Here is a 20,323-nt window from a genome sequence, read left to right on the forward strand (position 1 = left end):
CAATGTCGCCCCCTATTGGTGGAATGTTACACTTACTGACATGTAACACGGTGCTTTAACGGTGGCTCAGGTCATCCAGTGCTGGTCTCCCGGCCTGATGGATGGTTGAACTCCGGTTGGCGAAATAACCATTTCACGCCGTTTCTATAAACATTTGACATTTTTAAAAGTCCTGAGTCCCCTTTAAGACATTGATTCAAAACAAGTTAGAACATGGATGCAAATGCAACATGAGGAAACACGAGTGTGTTTTGAAAGTGTGACAAAAAAAAACCAAACATGAACACACAGGAAGCAGGAAGTGTGATTTGCGATAACTTTTCTCTGCGTGTGTGTGTGCGTGTGTGTGTGTGTTTGTGTAATTAAACACTGACCTATGCTAAAAATTGAGCATAATGTCTTTGAAACTACCTCGCCACTGGGATTTTAGCACTTTTAAAACCGAGACAGCACGGATAGGTAAGTGGATATGCGGCGTTCACTGACAGCGGTATGCATGGTACTTCTTAGAATTCACTATAAAAGTGCAAAAAAAAGGAGTTTTGGACATTAGGTCAAATGTAGTACAGTTCCGTTGTGTTTCAAGGAGACGTAGCAACAGATGAGTATTTTTCTCAATATTTTTGGCGACGAGTGTGGGTTGAATTTACAGCAAATAAAATGAAAGAAAAAAAATGCTACATTTTATGCATGAAATATGCTAACGCCAATCCAATGTCATGCATGCTTGGTGTTATTGCTGACAAAGCAAATGAGTGTACATATATCTCATTAATAAATTCATTTTCTTTTCATAATATACTGATGGTCAATAAAAAAGTAAGCACTTATTTGAAAATAGCCCACCTTTGAGACCCCTGTTTGGCCGTAATATCATATACGTAATATCGTAATATAATTTTTTTTATATTATATTATTTTTTTCACGTGGTGTTGTTAAATTTATATATTTATGTATTTTTAATAATATATAAACCACACCTTGCTTCCTCAGGCTCATTTATCGACTGTAAATACGTGACAATGACCGGAAGTAGCATTTTGTTGAACGACTCTATTTTGCCATACAAGTTTAACGTTAGCCTCTTCTTATTCTCATCTTATATTTGGATTAAATTTACAATCATGTCTGCAATGTGTGCTTCCACATACAGTAGATCCGACCATTACATATTCAATGTAATAAATATTGGGCAAATTACTTTAAAAGTTATTAGTTATAGCTATAGCCGAGCGCGTGACTTGCAATTCTCTGCCGAAACACTTGGGGGCAGTGTTTTTCCGAGAGTGAGCAACCAACTATGTAGACTTATTGTGCAGTCGTAGTAAACAATGGCCACTAAGATAAGATAAGATAAGTCTATTTTATAATATATATAATATTATTATATATATATAAGTCCATTTTAGTTGGTTTCATGCAAGAATCAAGCTGTAGTTCAATAGTTTCTGTTGTGATCTGGTGCTATACTATGTTATGGTCGCCCATAAAAATGTCTATTTTGTCGTTCACTCAGGACACAATCCAGGACTAAATACTCCATATGCCTCACACGCGTATTAAAAGTATTTTAAGTATAAAATGTACAGGTACTCACCGCTAATGAATGATAATGATTGAAAGAGAACAGATGGAATTGTAGTGGCACACAACAATGGTGCATTCAAGGACTGCTTTGTAAAAGTAATACATGTATGCTGTATATTTCACCTGTTTTATCACATATTTGTAAATGATTACCGACTTACGGTGAATTAAGTTTTTTTTTACAGCTTACTAGCACATGATAAAAGTGTAACTCTAAAATATTTTTGCCTTTTTAAAATGCATTTCTGTGTGTGGCCTTTGTGTTCCTCAGGAGGCTTTGAGCTGCCTGTTAATGACGCTTTTGAAATGAGACCAAAGAATATTCAAGCGTGTAGGTGGAGGCCTTCAAAGTGTAGTCCTCAGGCAGTCATGCAGCCACTTCCTGTTTATTCCAGCGAGGCCCTACTTCTTCTCTGTCATTTGATCAACAAAACACACTGAATTCATTGCGTAATTGGGCCTCTCGACTATCTCCCATTAACGTCATTGCATGTTGTGCCTGCACGTTTCATAAACACCTTGTCCGCTTGTATTAATATTTTTGCAAAACTATCGCAGCTCTGTGCAGACAGCCCCAACAGGAGCTTGGTCAGCATAAAGAAGCAGCTTCGACGCTTTAGAGCAGGTGTCCTGCGGGCCACATTTGGCCCGCGGGCCACTTGTTTGAGGCCCCCGCCTTGATATGAAAGTTTACTGTCAGTGCGGCCCGCGCAAGTTTGATATGGATGCTGTATGGTATCATGTACCCAGAAAAAATTATTACGTTTGATTAATGTTCATGTTAAAGGTTAAATAACTGTTAATAGTTATCCTCCCCATCGGTGTGGAAGTGGTAAGATTTTGGCTATTTAATTTTAAAGGAAATAACTTGAAGGCTACCCTTTAGGTGGCTAGCTCTCTAGTTTGCGAGTTAGCATGTGTCTCAAGACCCTGCAGTTGCGCAATATGTTGTAAAGAGTATAAATGTGACTATAGTCGTGTTTTGTCATGTCTACAGGGCTCTAATAATGCTTTGTTCATTTTAATCTGAAAAAAATAATTTGTCTGCCCACCAACTATATGTGGTTTCTTAAGTTTTTATTATTATTATTATTATATTTATTTATTACTGATTGATTTTCTTTATTCTTGATTTGTTTATTTATTTTTCATCTTATTTTGTGTAGAAAAATAAAAAGTAAGATATTTGAGAACAGTGGAATGTTTTATCAGAGCTTTTATTGTAGAAAATTAGAACCAAAGTGAAGTTTTAAAAAATTTTTTGTTTTTAATAAATGCGTTTTTTTTTTTTTTGTAAAACCTGATGCAGCCCAGTCTCACCCAGACCCGAGCTCCAGTGGCCCCCCAAATAAATTGAGTTTGAGACCCCTGCTTTAGAGCTGCTGGTGCATATTCATTCTAAAAAGAGGAAGTAGTGCAGATGCTTTTTGTTATGTTCTTCTCTCATTGATGTCTTTCAGCTCGGTGCAAGAGCATACTACCCGGTGAGGGAATACCAAGTGTGAGTTCACGGCTCTCCACCAGGTCCATGGAGAAGCCTCTAAAAACCGGCTGGCTCAAGAAACAGCAAAGGTCTTTAGTGAAGAACTGGCAGCAGCGCTACTTTGTGCTGAGGGGCAGCACTCTAACCTACCACAAGGATGACAGAGAGACGACCATCTTGGTGAGGAATTGTCGTTTTGTAGTCTGATTAGTTTTAAAGAGGAACTGCACTTTTTGGGAGGAATTTTACCCATCGTTCACAATCTTTGTGAAAAATGAACTCATTTTATTCCCTTTTCTGTGCATTTTAACACAAGAAAACAAGTTAATATAAGTTAGCTAACAATGCACATCATTTGGACACATTTATTTTGATGACAAAACCCTCAAAAAATCTGTTTTATCATTTGATATCCATGCTGTGATCATGCAAGAACAAATACATGGATGATAACATGTAATACTTCAAGTATCTTGGTGTAGGACGGCTCTCGTTTAGTCTCATGTTCTAGACTAGGTAGGACAGCTCCAATCTGAGAGACTAGGTAGGACGGCTCTCGTTTAGTCTCATGTTCCAGACTGGGTAGGACGGCTCCAGTCTGAGAGACTAGGTAGGACGGCTCTCATTTAGTCTCATGTTCTAGACTGGGTAGGACGGCTCCAGTCTGAGAGACTAGGTAGGACAGCTCTCATTTAGTCTCATGTTCGAGACTAGGTAGGACAGCTCCAATCTGAGAGACTAGGTAGGACGGCTCTCATTTAGTCTCATTTTCTAGACTAGGTAGGACAGCTGCAATCTGAGAGACTAGGTAGGATGGCTCTCGTTTAGTCTCATGTTCGAGACTAGGTAGGACGGCTCCAGTCTGAGAGACTAGTTAGGACGGCTCTTGTTTAGTCTCATGTTCGAGACTAGGTAGGACAGCTGCAATCTGAGAGACTAGGTAGGACGGCTCTCGTTTAGTCTCATGTTCCAGACTGGGTAGGACGGCTCCAGTCTGAGAGACTAGGTAGGACAGCTCTCATTTAGTCTCATGTTCGAGACTAGGTAGGACAGCTCCAATCTGAGAGACTAGGTAGGACGGCTCTCATTTAGTCTCATTTTCTAGACTAGGTAGGACAGCTGCAATCTGAGAGACTAGGTAGGATGGCTCTCGTTTAGTCTCATGTTCGAGACTAGGTAGGACGGCTCCAGTCTGAGAGACTAGTTAGGACGGCTCTTGTTTAGTCTCATGTTCGAGACTAGGTAGGACAGCTGCAATCTGAGAGACTAGGTAGGACGGCTCTCGTTTAGTCTCATGTTCCAGACTGGGTAGGACGGCTCCAGTCTGAGAGACTAGGTAGGACGGCTCTCATTTAGTCTCATGTTCTAGACTGGGTAGGACGGCTCCAGTCTGAGAGACTAGGTAGGACAGCTCTCATTTAGTCTCATGTTTGAGACTAGGTAGGACAGCTCCAATCTGAGAGACTAGGTAGGACGGCTCTCATTTAGTCTCATGTTCTAGACTAGGTAGGACAGCTCCAATCTGAGAGACTAGGTAGGACGGCTCTTGTTTAGTCTCATGTTCGAGACTAGGTAGGACAGCTCCAATTTGAGAGACTAGGTAGGACGGCTCTCGTTTAGTCTCATGTTCGAGACTAGGTAGGACAGCTCCAATCTGAGAGACTAGGTAGGACGGCTCTTGTTTAGTCTCATGTTCAAGACTAGGTAGGACGGCTCCAGTCCAAGAGACTAGGTAGGACGGCTCTTGTTTATTCTCATGTTTAGTCTCAGTTTTGGACTCATCATCAGTCTTTGTGGCTGCATGGCGGTCGAGTCGTTAGCGCGCAGGCCTCACACCTAGGAGACGAGGGTTCAATTCCATCTCAGCCATCTCTGTATGGAGTTTGCATGTTCTCCCCGTGCATGTGTGGGTTTTCTCCGGGTACTCCGGTTTCCTCCCACATTCCAAAAAAAACATGCTAGGTTAATTAGCGACTCCAAATTGTCCATAGGTATGAATGTGAGTGTGAATGGTTGTTTGTCTATATGTGCCCTGTGATTGGCTGGCCACCCGTCCAGGGTGTACCGAAGACAGCTGGGATAGGCTCCAGCACCCCCCACGACCCTCGTGTTTGCCTTTAAAATGAGTGAATTCAGCTTATGTTTTATTTATTTTTTATTTTTTAGGGACTCATCCCGCTGCAGTTCAGCAAGATCAATGAACTCACCCCAAACTCGGATGAGAACGGGAAATATATCTTCGAAATCATACCAGGTGATATTCAGATTACAGCCATATGATGGTATTTATACATTTTTCCGTTAGGCAGCTTTTCACTTTCTATTTCGTATGAACTAAGAAAGAGAAAAAGAGGATGTGTAACCAACTCCAAATAGACAGACGTCTCGGTCAGATGGATCCTACTGTTCTACTGTTCATTCTTTATTTACAGCAGGTACAAATGGGGACAAAGAACGCTGCCCTCATGTGTTCATGGCCAGCTCCCAGACTGATATGGAGGAGTGGGTGCGCACGCTGCGCAGGGTCATCGGTGTTCCGAGTGGAGGTGCAATTACATCTCAAATTTGACTACAATTTGTTTAGACTTACCCCAGTTACCCATCAAAACCACAAAGGGGAATAATGTGCAGTATATGTAGTATTACAGTAAATAAAACAAATCAGTTTTTCTAGTACATTTCTTTGGGATCAGTCTTTGATATTATGTTGCATGTCCTGTTTTTTTTTTTTTCATTTCCATTTTTTTTTTTTTTTTACCGTTCCAGAAAATGGTCTTAATGTTAAAGAATCCTTTAAAAACTTCCCGGATCCAAACAGTGATGGGAATCACCCCCAAAATTATACCAGTACTTCTGTATGAAATTTCACTCAAATTTATTACAACCACAACCACAAAGTTATTGTGAACAAAAAAAGATAAATACCAGCAAAAACCTGCAAAAAAATTCACTTTTTTTACGAAAATGGTCTTATCTCACAATGTTAAAGAATCCTTTAAAAACTTCCCAGATCCAAACAGTGATGGGGATCACCCCCAAAATGATACCAGTACTTCTGTATGTCATTTATAACAATTCCTGAAAATTTCACTCAAATTTATTACAAAAAAACAACAAAAAAACATAAATACCAGCAAAAACCTGCAAAAAAATTCAGATTTTTTTAAACGAAAATGGTCTTATCTCGCAATGTTAAAGAATCTTTTAAAAACTTCCTGGATCCAAACAGTGATGGGGATCACCCCCAAAATTATACCAGTACTTCTGTATGAAATTTCACTCAAATTTATTTCAACCTTTCAAGTTATTGTGAACAAAAAAAAGATAAATACCAGCAAAAACCTGCAAAAAAAAAAATCACATTTATTTACGAAAATGGTCACCCCCAAAATGATACCAGTGCTTCTGTATGTCATTTATAACAATTCCGGAAAATTTCACTCAAATTTATTACAAAAAACAAAAAAAACAACAAAAAAAAACATAAATACCAGCAAAAACCTGCAAAAAAATTCAGATTTTTTTTAACGAAAATGGTCTTATCTCACAATGTTAAAGAATCCTATAAAAACTTCCCGGATTCAAATGTGATGGGGATCACCCCCAAAATGATACCAGTACTTCTGTATGTCATTTATAACAATTCCTGAAAATTTCACTCAAATTTATTACAAAAAAACAACAAAAAAACATAAATACCAGCAAAAATCTGCAAAAAAATTCAGATTTTTTTTTTACGAAAATGGTCTTATCTCGCAATGTTAAAGAATCCTTTAAAAACTTCCTGGATCCAAACAGTGATGGGGATCACCCCCAAAATGATACCAGTACTTCTGTATGTCATTTATAACAATTCCTGAAAATTTCACTCAAATTTATTACAAAAAACAACAAAAAACATAAATACCAGCAAAAACCTCCAAAAAGAATTCAGATTTTTTTTTACAAAAATGGTCTTATCTCACAATGTTAAAGAATCCTTTAAAAACTTCCTGGATCCAAACAGTGATGGGGATCACCCCCAAAATTATACCAGTACTTCTGTATGAAATTTCACTCAAATTTATTTCAACCTTTCAAGTTATTGTGAACAAAAAAAAGATAAATACCAGCAAAAACCTGCAAAAAAAATCACATTTATTTACGAAAATGGTCACCCCCAAAATGATACCAGTACTTCTGTATGAAATTTCACTCAAATTTATTTCAACCTTTCAAGTTATTGTGAACAAAAAAAACATAAATACCAGCAAAAACCTGCAAAAAAATTCAGATTTTTTTTAACGAAAATGGTCTTATCTCACAATGTTAAAGAATCCTTTAAAAACTTCCCAGATCCAAACAGTGATGGGGATCACCCCCAAAATGATACCAGTACTTCTGTATGTCATTTATAACAATTCCTGAAAATTTCACTCAAATTTATTACAAAAAACAACAAAAAAACATAAATACCAGCAAAAACCTGCAAAAAAAATCAGATTTTTTTTTTACGAAAATGGTCTTATCTCGCAATGTTAAATAATCTTTTAAAAACTTCCTGGATTCAAACAGTGATGGGGCTCACCCCCAAAATTATACCAATACTTCTGTATGTCATTTACAACAATTCCTGAAAATTTCACTCAAATTTCTTAGAATCTTTCAAATTATTGTGAACAAAAACAGATAAATACCAGCAAAAAAACTGCATATAAAATGCACATTTATTTACAATTAAGCATTTTCAAGCGTATACCGGCTAAATGAAGTAAAATACAATACAAAAATAAAGACTGATTCATTCAAAGATGTTATGTTATGTAGCATTCTACACTGGTTCGGTGAGACACACAAGCACCAAACGTCATCGCAGGAACAAAAGGCTTTTTTTGCAAGTTTGAATGATCTCACAATAATCCCTAATAAAAAAAAAAACCCTCATAAAAACACAACCTACTAAGCGAAAACCCAACTTTCAACCTTCAGTGTCACTTCCTGTACACCCATTATTAAGATTGCATCATAATTAAAACTGCACCACATCATTATTTTACGGCTTTTTCTGTCTCTGCTGTGTTCCTGTAGTCTTTGGAAAAAGTCTGAAGGACACCGTGGCGTATGAGCAACGTTTTGGGCCCCACATGGTGCCAATCCTTGTCCAGAAGTGCACGGAATACATCAGAGAGCACGGTCTAAACGAGGAAGGCATCTTCCGACTTCCTGGACAAGAAAACTCAGTCAAACAATTCAGAGACGCCTTCGATGCAGGAGAGAGGCCGTCTTTCCCCAGGTGAGGCACCCTTAAAAACTACATAGGATCTATATAGTCTATACCAGGGGTCTCAAACATGTAATCTAACATGTAATGTCGCTCTGATGTACCGGTTCCTGATCCTATCCATCCTGGTCACTCCCAATGAGAGCCTCAGCATCCTCATCTCTGCTCCCTCCAGTTCTGCTTCATGTCTTTTCCTCAGTGGCACTGTCTCAAGACCAGGGGTCTCAAACTCGCGGCCCGCGGGCCAAATGCGGCCCGCGAGACGCTACTTTGAGGCCCCCACCTTGATACCAAAAGTTTAATGTTGATGTTGCACACCGGACATAATTAATATGATTTTGCCCCACCCGTACTGTTACCCTACCCTTTTACCCCGCCCTGTTTTGCTTTAGATTAGCAATGAAGCTAAAGGCTTATGACGCTTATGGGTACAAATAAATGCAGGAAATGATTTGGAATAAAATGTATAGTATAAAATGTATAAAATGTAAAGTTACGACGCTGCTCCCAGATGGAACTGAGTACGATGCTAACTTGCTAATTGGGTCAAATTATTAGTTTCATTAATGTTCATGTTAAAGGTTAAATAACTGTTAATACTGTACATTTGAATCTGAAAAAATCATTTCTCTACCAACTGTATGTGGTTTCTTATGTTTTTCTTATTTGCTGTTTTATTATTATTTTACTTATTTATTACTGATTGATTTGTTCTTAATTTGTTCAGATATTTTGGTGTAGAAAACCGGAACCAAAGTACTGAAAAAGTGTAGGGTATAGCAGAAGCAAAAGCATTGAAGATAGTTTTTTTTTTTTTTTTTTTTTCCAGTTTTTAATAAATGCGTTTTGGGTTTTTTTTTTTAAAACCTAATGCTCCGGTGGCCCCCAGGTAAATTGAGTTTGAGACCCCTGGTCTACACACACACTCCCATGAATGAATCACTTCAATCCTGATAGCGTTTTACAAACAAGCTTCTGTAGTACATTTCAGCAAGTACAGAACATGAGACATGCAGCGGGACTTGGATTTTTTTTTTTCAGTGCAGCGTGACACCACATCCTGTTCTGGCGGGCATGCAAGAGGATGCCTGCAGGTCTTACACAATGTCATAACCTTTTTTTTCCACAGCTTGCATTGCCAAAATAGATGGGGTGTAGTATGATTGAACTCGGCTGCACAGTGGTTGAGTGGTTAGGGCTCAGACCTCGCAGCTAGGAGACCAGAGTTCAATTCCACCCTCGGCCATGTCTGTGTGGAGTTTGCATGTTCTCCCCGCGCATGCGTGGGTTTTCTACGCGGATTCCAAAAACATGCTAGGTTAATTGGCGACTCCAAATTGTCCATAAGTATGAATGTGAGTGTGAATGGTTGTTTGTCTATATGTGCCCTGTGATTGGCTAGCCACCAGTCCAGGGTGTACCCCGCCTCTCGCCCGGAGACAGTTGGGATATGAATGAATGATTGAACTACATCATGTCATATAATGTTGGTCAGGGTTGTCCAACATCCGGCCAAGGGGCCTTTTGCAATCCACTATGTTTTTTTATTGGCACATTCTAAAAATAGCGTTTAACAATAAAAATAAACAACAGCAAAAATCAGAAGTTTTATTAAATATTACAAGAAAAAAGTAGTCATAATATTGTGAGAATAACGTCATATGAGTGTAATAATAATAATGTAATTTTAGTTGAAATGCCAAAGAAAAAAGATGTGTTTTATTTTTAATGAAGTGAAACAAACAAAGAAAAAAGCAAAAAAAAAAATTAAAGTCAGGTTATGGGAAATTATGAGAATAAAATGTAAATATTATGGGAATAAAGTAATTAAGAAAATTTAAAAGAAGGTTTGAAATTGTCAGAAAATTAAAAACTACTAAATATTACGAGAAAAAAGTAGTCATAATTTTGTGAGAATAACATCATATGAGGAAAAATAATGTAATTTTAGTTGAAATGCCAAAGAAAAAAGATGTGTTTTATTTTTAATGAAGTGAAACAAACAAAGAAAAAAGCAAAAAAAAAAAATTAAAGTCAGGTTATGGGAAATTATGAGAATAAAATGTAAATATTATGGGAATAAAGTAATTAAAAAAAATTAAAAGAAGGTTTGAAATTGTCAGAAAATCAAAAACTACAGCAGTAATGGAAATGTAATTTTACTATAATATAATAAAAATATTAAGAGAAAATAGCAAAAAGTCGCAATTTTATAAGAATAAACTCACAATATCATAACAAAAAAGTAAATTTTAGTAACATAGAGTTTAAATATTACAGAAAAAAATATTTTTCAAAAGTCATGATATTATGAGAAATAAACAAAATAAAGGTTGGTGGGAGGCGGATTATAATAGGGGAATAAAATAGTAGTATTATTGGAAAAAGTCATAATATTGCGAAAAAAATGTATGAAGATTATTTAAGATAAAATAAATTATTTATTTATTTTATTATTTTATTTTTATTTTATAGATTATTTAAAATAAAAACAAAAAACAGCACAAATGTGGAAAAAAAGCAAGACCAAAGACCAAAGCTTATATATATATATATATATATATATATATATACATATATATATGATTTACTCATTATATTTATATTAATGAGTGTTTTGCATGCTGTCTCCCACAGTGGCACAGATGTGCACACAGTGGCGTCACTTTTTAAACTTTACTTACGGGAGCTGCCGGAGCCTGCGATACCATGGACTCAGTACCAGCATTTCCTGGACTGCACCAACCTGCTGGATTCCAACAAAGAAGAAGTATGTGGACTTATCCTGGCTCCGACATCATGCACTTTATGTGAAATGTGTCTTTCTGTGTCATTCAGGGCCAAGAGATGTTGGAGAAACAGATCTCCCTCCTCCCGCCAGTCAACTACAATCTCCTAAGCTACATCTGTCGGTGAGGGAAAGCATTCAGACGTTCCTGTAGGCCACATAAAAAGAACCCATATTCAACAGTGGGTCTTGTTGCTTACCAGGTTCTTGTTTGAGGTGCAGCTGAACTCGAAAATCAACAAGATGAGTGTGGAAAACCTGGCCACGGTGATGGGAATCAACCTGCTCAAACCCCAGATACAAGACCCCTTCTCAGTGATGAACGGTGCGAACACGGCAAACATCCGTACAAGACGTCCTCCTTGACAAACGTTGCATTCCTACATTATTTTTTATTAATGGAGATTTACAGAGGCTTCATCAATTCATGCTCAAAACCAGATAGGACAAGTCTTGTCAGGGAGACTAGATAGGACATCTCTCATTAAGTCTCATGTTCAAGACTAGATATGAGAGTTCCAGTCTGAGAGACTAGGTAGGACGGCTCTCGTTTAGTCTCATGTTCGAGACTAGGTATGACGGCTCCAGTCTGAGAGACAAGGTAGGACATCTCTCGTTTAGTCTCATGTTCAAGACTAGATATGAGAGCTCCAGTCTGAGAGACTAGGTAGGACGGCTCTCGTTTAGTCTCATGTTCGAGACTAGGTATGACGGCTCCAGTCTGAGAGACAAGGTAGGACATCTCTCGTTTAGTCTCATGTTCAAGACTAGATATGAGAGCTCCAGTCTGAGAGACTAGGTAGGACGGCTCTCGTTTAGTCTCATGTTCAAAACTAGGTAGGACAGCTCCAGTCTGCAAGACTAGGTAGGACGGCTCTCATTTAGTCTCATGTTCAAGACTTGGTAGGACAGCTCTTGTTAAGTCTCATGTTCGAGACTAGGTAGGACAGCTCCAGTCTGAGAGACAAGGTAGGACGGCTCTCGTTTAGTCTCATGTTCGAGACTAGGTAGGACAGCTCCAGTCTGAGAGACTAGGTAGGACGACTTTGGTTTAGTCTCATGTTTGAGACTAGGTAGGACAGCTCCAGTCTGAGAGACTAGGTAGGACGACTCTTGTTTAGTTTCATGTTCGAAACTAGGTAGGACAGCTCCAGTCTGAGAGACTAGGTAGGACAGCTCTCGTTTAGTCTCATGTTCAAGACTAGGTAGGACAGCTCCAGTCTGAGATACTAGGTAGGACGGTTCTTGTTTAGTCTCATGTTTGAGACTAGGTAGGACGGCTCTCGTTTAGTCTCATGTTCAAGACTAGGTAGGACAGTTCCAGTTTGAGAGACTGGGTAGGACAGCTCTTGTTTAGTCTCATGTTCAAGATTAGATAGAACAGCTCCAGTCTCAGAGACTAGGTAGGACGGCTCTTGTTTAGTCTCATCTTCAAGACTAGGTAGGACAGCTCCAGTCTGAGACTAGGTAGGACAGCTCTCGTTTAGTCTCATGTTCAAGACTAGGTCGGACAGCTCCAGTCTGAGAGACTCGGTAAGACAGCTCTCGTTTAGTCTCATGTTCGAGACTAGGTAGGACAGCTCCAATTTAAGAGACAAGGTAGGACGGCTCTCGTTTAGTCTCATGTTCAAAACTAGGTAGGACAGCTCCAGTCTGAGAGACAAGGTAGGACGGCTCTCGTTTAGTCTCATGTTCAAGACTTGGTAGGACAGCTCCAGTCTGAGAGACTAGGTAGGACGGCTGTCGTTTAGTCTCATGTTCGAGACTAGGTAGGACAGCTCCAATTTAAGAGACAAGGTAGGACGGCTCTCGTTTAGTCTCATGTTCAAAACTAGGTAGGACAGCTCCAGTCTGAGAGACAAGGTAGGACGGCTCTCGTTTAGTCTCATGTTCAAGACTTGGTAGGACAGCTCCAGTCTGAGAGACTAGGTAGGACGGCTGTCGTTTAGTCTCATGTTCAAGAGTAGGTAGGACAGCTCCAGTCGGTGACTAGGTAGGACGGCTCTCATTTAGTCTCATGTTCAAGACTAGGTAGGACGGCTCTCGTTTAGTCTCATGTCCGAGACTAGGTAGGACAGCTCCAATCTGAGAGACTAGGTAGGACAACTCTTGTTGTCCGTTGGAACTGTCCTATCTAGTCCTTGAGCATGAACTGATGACATCTAAGACTTGGATTCAGCACCCTGAGAATAAAATGACCTAAATGAATGAGAAAAGCCTTTCTAAATAGGAATAAGCTACAATATGAAAAGTTATGAAAATGAGCCTGTCGGATCTTTGGTTTGTTTTTCTCCACAGCAACGCCTCACATCCAGAAGTTGATGACGGAGATGATCAGACGGCACGCGACATTGTTCCCTCTCAGCAAAGATGTTCCTCCTTCATCTCCCTCCAACAAGACCGGGAACCAGAAGAACTCTCCTCGCAACTTTGTTGGCTGGGAGTCCACTGAGGTACAAACGGCGAACATCACCCACATTTGAATGATGGAAGAGATGCGGGTTTGATATCTGTGTTCTAGATGGATGAGGCGGAGTGCCACCGCAGTCCAGGTCCCAGGAGAGGAAACTTCAGAGATGTCCTTCAAGATCCTCCTCTTTCATTTTCTTCTGACAGCTGGCAAGGAAGCGCTCGCAAACGCACACAAACCCTGCCCGCTTTCAACTGCCCCCTTACGGGGATGGCGGCAAAGGCAGGCGCCGTCAACCGTTGGAGTCGCATCCAAGATACGGTGGAGAGAAGTGGTACTTTATCAGAGGACATCTTTAAGATCTTGGATCTCCGAAACTCAGGATCTTTCTCGTGCACCAATGAAGGAGAAGCGAAGTTCAACGGTGGAGACGGGGCAGTCAAGAATGGTTCTTCTCCTAATATTTCCCCAAAAACTGACAGTGACTCACAACCTTCTCAGGCCCAAAAGAGTACCGAACCCTTGACAGGAAGTGGATCAGCTCAGGAAGTCAGCACCAGAAAGGACAGCCAGCACTTGGATAGGTGGGGAGTCACACAATTGCTCATTCTGTGCCAACCTGCTACCGTGTCCTTGCATCCTGGAATAACATGACACAATCATTAGCCACGTTTACATGGACCCAAATATTCCAATTCCATTCGGATTATTTGCTCAAACGGAAAGAATGTAACCTTTGTATACACCTCATTCCCAAAGAAAAGTGCCAATCCCAATGAATATATAATGGGATTCCCAGGTTGTGGAATATTCCTTTCCCCAATCCGATTGAGGTATCTTGTACCCGCTCAAACGGAAAGTTGTCAGACTGCGTTCTTCTTCTTCTTCTGTTGTTTATTGGCGGTTGGCAAGCAGCTTTGGTGTGCATTAGCGCCATCTGTGGAACAGAATCTAAACCCTTCTATACGCCATTCACAAGTCCACTTTTATTCAAAAAGAAAATACATATCTATATAAAACATGTGCAGAACTTAATTATAAAATATTAGCAAGATTGAACTTTATCTTTTCCTGTTCCCGGGTGCGTTCTTTCAGCGAATGCTGAGATATGACGTAACACGCAGCTCCAGACGTTCTTCAGTTTTAAAAATGGAGGCGAGCAATCGGCACTGGACTGCTAAGGAAAGTTTGTTTTTGATTCAAACTAAATTCCAAGACCGGACGAAGGAAAAACTGGCGATACGGAGTTATTCCAACAAGTGAAAGAAAAACTCCAGGAAGTCGGTATCACGTGATGTTGGTGTTTACGCTTTACTGGGCATGCCCCATTGACTATTCTGGTTGATTATAGCTGCGCATGTAGACACATGATTGGAATATTCCTTTCCATGGATACCATTGCTTTCGGAAAGGTCATTCGGAAAGAGAAAAACTCCTCATGTAAACGTGGCTAATGATACTATCCATCCATCCATTTTCTATGCCGCTTATCCTCATGAGCATTGCGGGCATGCTGGAGCCTATTCCAGCTGTCTTCGGGCGAGAGGTGGGGTCGCCAGCCAATCACAGGGCACATATAGACAAACAACCATTCACACTCACATTCATACCTATGGACAATTTGGAGTTGCTAATTAACCTAGCATGTTTCTGGAATGTGGGAGGAAACCGGAGTACCCGGAGGAAAACCCACGCATGCACGGGGAGAACATGGAAACTCCACACAGAGATGGCTGAGGGTGGAATTGAACTCGGGTATCCTAGCTGCGAGGTATGCGCGCTAACCACTTGACCGCTGTGCAGCTATGGACAATTTGTAGTCTCCAATATTGGAATATTGGAATATTCCTTTCTATATACCATTGCTTTCGGAAAGGTCATTCGGAAAGATTCCATTCGGAAAGAGTAAACGTGGCTTTTGCCAAACTTGACACTTTTGTACAAAATGCATCAAAATGGTCACAGCATCCTTTCATGTTCTTGTATCTGAACCCTCACTGGAAAACAGAACAATATCTGACCTTTGTGTCGTGTGTCTTGCAGTGTGAAGCAGGAGATGAAGAAGTTGAAGGCTGCAATAGCGGAGCTCCAATCTACTTTAGATGCTCAACGTTGCCTGGTGGCAGATTTGGAAGCACGTCTGAGAAACACGGAGAGCAGCCGAGATGAAGCTCAGAGACAAAATGAAGAACTTCAAAGGCACATTCAGAAGCTCCTCTCTGGAGAACATCATGCCCCCACTTAACGGTCCCTTGGACCCTCAATAGACATGAAGTGGAAATGTCTAATGTTATTGTTTTATGGCTAACATTCAATAATATTCTGAAAGACTTTCTAGGTGTTTCAGATGGGGACCTGTGATGTTTAGCAGACAGGAAGTGATGTCAGGGTTCAGATTTCAGTTTTGTTATTAATTAGGGAATATTGTGCCTGTTGTGAGATCGTTCAAAACTGCAATAAAAGTGTATAGTTCCGGCGATGGAGTCTGGTGCTTGTGTGTCTTACTGCACATTGCAGAAACATTACTGACAGCTAGAGACCAGTGCGGAATACTACATATCATCACATACATATTTGAATATCCGTATCCAATATCCATTTTAGTTTATTTTGATATTTTTATGCTTGGAAATGCTTCATACAAAATTTGCTATGATATTTGATATGATATGATATATTTGCTTAGATATGATATCACATTCAGTTGCACCCATTGCAAATGACATTTTCCTCCCAAATACACACATTAACCCTAAGCCTAAGCCTAAGCCTAACCCTTTATTTCATCTTTTCTTATTAAAAACACACAACTCATTATTTGAATACCATAAAAACAAACCTAAGATTCATTTATTACAATAGAATAACAAAGGCGACATTAAAAACACACCAAAAAACGAAAAATCCAGATATGGGATTTAACCCGAACCCTAACCCTAACCCTAACCCTTACCCTAACCATAACCCTAACCCTACCCTAACCCTAACCCTAACCCTAACCCTACCCGAACCCGAACCCTACCCTACCCTAACCCTAACCCTAACCCTACCCGAACCCGAACCCTACCCTACCCTAACCCTAACCCTAACCCTAACCCTACCCTAACCCTAACCCTAACCCTAACCCTTACCCTAACCCGAACCCGAACCCGAACCCTAACCCGAACCCTAAACCTAACCCTAACCCTAACCCTAACCCTAACCCTAACCTAACCTAACCTAACCCTACCCGAACCCGAACCCGAACCCGAACCCGAACCCGAACCCGAACCCGAACCCTACCCTAACCCTACCCTAACCCTAACCCTAAACCTAACCCTAACCCTAACCCTAACCCTACCCTAACCCTAACCCTAACCCGAACCCTAAACCTAACCCTAACCCTAACCCTAACCCTAACCCTAACCCTAACCCGAACCCTAAACCTAACCTCAACCCTTACCCTAACCCTAACCCTTACCCTAACCCTAACCCTAACCCTTACCCTTACCCTAACCCTAACCCTACCCTAACCCTACCCGAACCCGAACCCGAACCCGAACCCGAACCCGAACCCGAACCCAAACCCTACCCTAACCCTACCCTAACCCTAACCCTACCCTAACCCAAACCCTAACCCTAACCCTAACCCTAACCCTAACCCTAACCCTAACCCTAACCCTAACCCTACCCTAACCCTACCCTAACCCTAACCCTACCCTAACCCTAACCCTAACCCTAACCCTAACCCTAACCCTAACCCTAACCCTAACCCTAACCCTAACCCTAACCCTAACCCTTACCCTAACCTTTTACAGCCATAAATCATTTAGGCCACTATTTACCACCAATAACACAGACAAAAACACAAATAGTCCAAAAAGTGTTCAGCAAAAGAATGAGGATTTGAAGTAAAAAGCAAAACAATGAGGCAATGTCCTGCCGGGAACAAAAAAAAAAAAGATAAGCCTGAGAAGACAAAGGGAAAAAAGTGCATTGTAGCAAAGTCAACAGCGATCGTAGCCAACATGCTAACACAGGTCAGGTGACCGCCAATCATTTGCGTCGTCATCAAGGGCAGCGTTGTTTTCCTATATACTATACTATACTATATACTACGTATATACTATATACTATATACTATATACTATATACTATATACTATATACTATATACTATATACTATATACTATATACTATATACTATATACTATATACTATATACTATACATTATACTATATTATATTATCACTATATCACATATATCATTACTTCTTTCAATGTGTATTCTTAATGCTTTAAACAGTATATGTATTTTACTTTACTTAGCCATTTTTATGCTTGAAAATGTTTTCCATTCATCAATAATCGATGCCACTTATCCTCACTGAGGTCGTACTTGTATGCTGGAGCCTATCCCAGCTGTCTTCGGGACAGGCGAGAGGCGGGGTACACCCTGGACTGGTGTCCAGCCAATCACAGGGCACATATAGACAAACAACCATTCACACTCACATTCATACCTATGGACAATTTGGAGTCGATAATTAACTTTGCATGTTTTTGGAAGGAAACCGGAATACCCGGAAAAAAAAATACACGGGGAGAACATGGAAACTCCACACAGATATACCCAAATGGAGATTCGAACCCCGATCTACTGACGGTGGCCAACATGCTAACCGCTAAATTAGCAATTAATTAATAAACGTGGTGAGAGATTACTGTATTTCCAAATCTCCCAACCAAATTTCCGATGGAAAACTCGTAGCGAGCAAGCGTGTGTGTGAGTGTATCACTGCAGGCCATTACCAAACCTCTGTTGCGCCAGCAGTGCAACAACGCAGCAGATAAGAGCATGTCTGTCAAGCGTCAGCCTGGCAGATGAGTGGCAGATGCGGGAAAAAGCTCATTCCTTCCCTTCTTGGCGAGGCACCGCAATCACGAGTGTATCTCCGGGTCACACAAAGAAGCTGTGGAATGACGGACTGTTGCAGGGTGGCATGTGAGTTCAGGTGGTGGGCAGGAATGTTATTCCCAACGGGAAAGAGGCCAACCAAAGTCTTTTATCACATCAGGAAACGTCTGAGCAGCAACGGTGACGGCAACAGTGACAATCTGCTTTAACACGAACACGCAATGTTCCATTCACGAGTACAGTAGAGTCAGAGGTCATAGGTCATCCATATGTCATCATTCTCATATATCCACGTCGTCGAATTGATCATAATTGGACTGTTTGTTTGTTTTAGGAGACATTTCACATTTTAGCAGGTTCATGATTAAAGACTAGATAGGACAGCTTTGTTCTGGTAATTAGTTTTAAAGTAGCTTTCAATGCAGATCCAGTAGCTCTGAACTTGGTAATGGCTTAATTTTCATTTGGAGCTGTCCGACCTAGTCTTGAACATGAGACTAAACCAGAGCCGTCCTACCTAGTCTCGAACATGAGACTAAACCAGAGCCGTCCTACCTAGTCTTAAACATGAGACTAAACGAGAGCCGTCCTACCTAGTCTCGAACATGAGACTAAACCAGAGCCGTCCTACCTAGTCTTAAACATGAGACTAAACGAGAGCTGTCCTACCTAGTCTCGAACATGAGACTAAACGAGGGCCGTTCTACCTTGTCTCTCAGACTGGAGATGTCCTACCTAGTCTCAAACATGAGACTAAACCAGAGCCATCCTACCTAGTCTTAAACATGAGACTAAACGAGAGCCGTCCTACCTAGTCTCGAACATGAGACTAAACCAGAGCCGTCCTACCTAGTCTCAAACATGAGACTAAATGAGAGTCGTCCTACCTAGTCTCAAACATGAGACTAAACGAGGGCCGTTCTACCTTGTCTCTCAGACTGGAGATGTCCTACCTAGTCTCGAACATGAGACTAAACCAGAGCCGTCCTACCTAGTCTCAAACATGAGACCAAACGAGAGCCGTTCTACCTAGTCTCTCAGACTGGAGCCGTCCTACTTAGTCTTGAACATGAGACTAAACAAGAGCTGTCCTACCTTGTCTCTCAAATTAGAGCTGTCCTACCTAGTCTCGAACATGAGACTAAACCAGAGCCGTCCTACCTAGTCTCAAACACGAGACTAAATGAGAGCCGTCCTACCTTGTCTCTCAGACTGGAGCTGTCCTACCTAGTCTCGAACATGAGACTAAACCAGAGCCGTCCTACCTAGTCTCAAACATGAGACCAAACGAGAGCCGTCCTACCTAGTCTCTCAGACTGGAGCCGTCCTACTTAGTCTTGAACATGAGACTAAACAAGAGCTGTCCTACCTTGTCTCTCAAATTAGAGCTGTCCTACGTAGTCTCGAACATGATACTAAACGAGGGCCGTTCTACCTTGTCTCTCAGACTGGAGATGTCCTACCTAGTCTCGAACATGAGACTAAACGAGGGCCGTTCTACCTTGTCTCTCAGACTGGAGCTGTCCTACCTAGTCTCGAACATGAGACTAAACCAGAGCCGTCCTACCTAGTCTCAAACATGAGACTAAATGAGAGCCGTCCTACCTTGTCTCTCAGACTGGAGCCGTCCTACCTAGTCATGAACATGAGACTAAACGAGAGCCGTTCCTCCTTGTCTCTCAAATTAGAGCTGTCCTACCTAGTCTCAAACATGAGAATAAACGAGAGCCGTTCTACCTTGTCTCTGAGACTGGAGTGGTCCTATCTAGTCTTGTACATGAAACTAAACAAGAGCCGTTCTACCTTGTTTCTCAGACTGGAGCTGTCCTACCTAGTCGGGAAAATGAGACTAAACGAGAGCCATCTTACTTCGTACTTTGGTATGTGACAAAAATA

At 40.7% G+C, this 20,323-nt stretch overlaps 1 protein-coding gene across 2 annotated transcripts; it reads left to right on the forward strand.

Annotated features, from left to right (window-relative positions):
• The first annotated feature begins 270 nt into the window (after positions 1-270).
• On the forward strand, positions 271-16,000 carry arhgap25 (Rho GTPase activating protein 25). Of its 2 annotated transcripts, none has more exons than XM_058070506.2 (11): positions 271-459; positions 3,049-3,251; positions 5,238-5,325; positions 5,507-5,617; positions 8,139-8,343; positions 10,969-11,101; positions 11,170-11,243; positions 11,323-11,444; positions 13,418-13,572; positions 13,641-14,113; positions 15,573-16,000. In XM_058070506.2, exons 1-11 carry the CDS (start codon positions 396-398, stop codon positions 15,772-15,774), a joined length of 1,830 nt encoding a protein of 609 aa, XP_057926489.2. In that variant the 5' UTR covers positions 271-395; the 3' UTR covers positions 15,775-16,000. The 2 variants fall into 2 exon arrangements, with proteins under 2 accessions (XP_057926489.2, XP_057926488.2); XM_058070505.2 differs by having other exon boundaries at positions 272-459; positions 5,504-5,617.
• Positions 16,001-20,323: the final 4,323 nt, after the last annotated feature.

The sequence above is a fragment of the Doryrhamphus excisus genome, linkage group LG3, assembly GCF_037039965.1.
Source record: "Doryrhamphus excisus strain RoL-2023G ecotype Guam linkage group LG3, RoL_Dexc_Guam_v1.1, whole genome shotgun sequence".
NCBI lineage: Eukaryota > Metazoa > Chordata > Actinopteri > Syngnathiformes > Syngnathidae > Doryrhamphus > Doryrhamphus excisus.

Coding starts and splice junctions, on each gene's coding strand:
- arhgap25 (XM_058070505.2), top strand. CDS start 396: ATGTCTTTGAAACTACCTCGCCACTGGGATTTTAGCACTTTTAAAACC. Junction 11,102..11,169: donor TGGATTCCAACAAAGAAGAA/GTATGTGGACTT, acceptor TGTGTCATTCAG/GGCCAAGAGATGTTGGAGAA. Junction 14,114..15,572: donor GACAGCCAGCACTTGGATAG/GTGGGGAGTCAC, acceptor TGTGTCTTGCAG/TGTGAAGCAGGAGATGAAGA.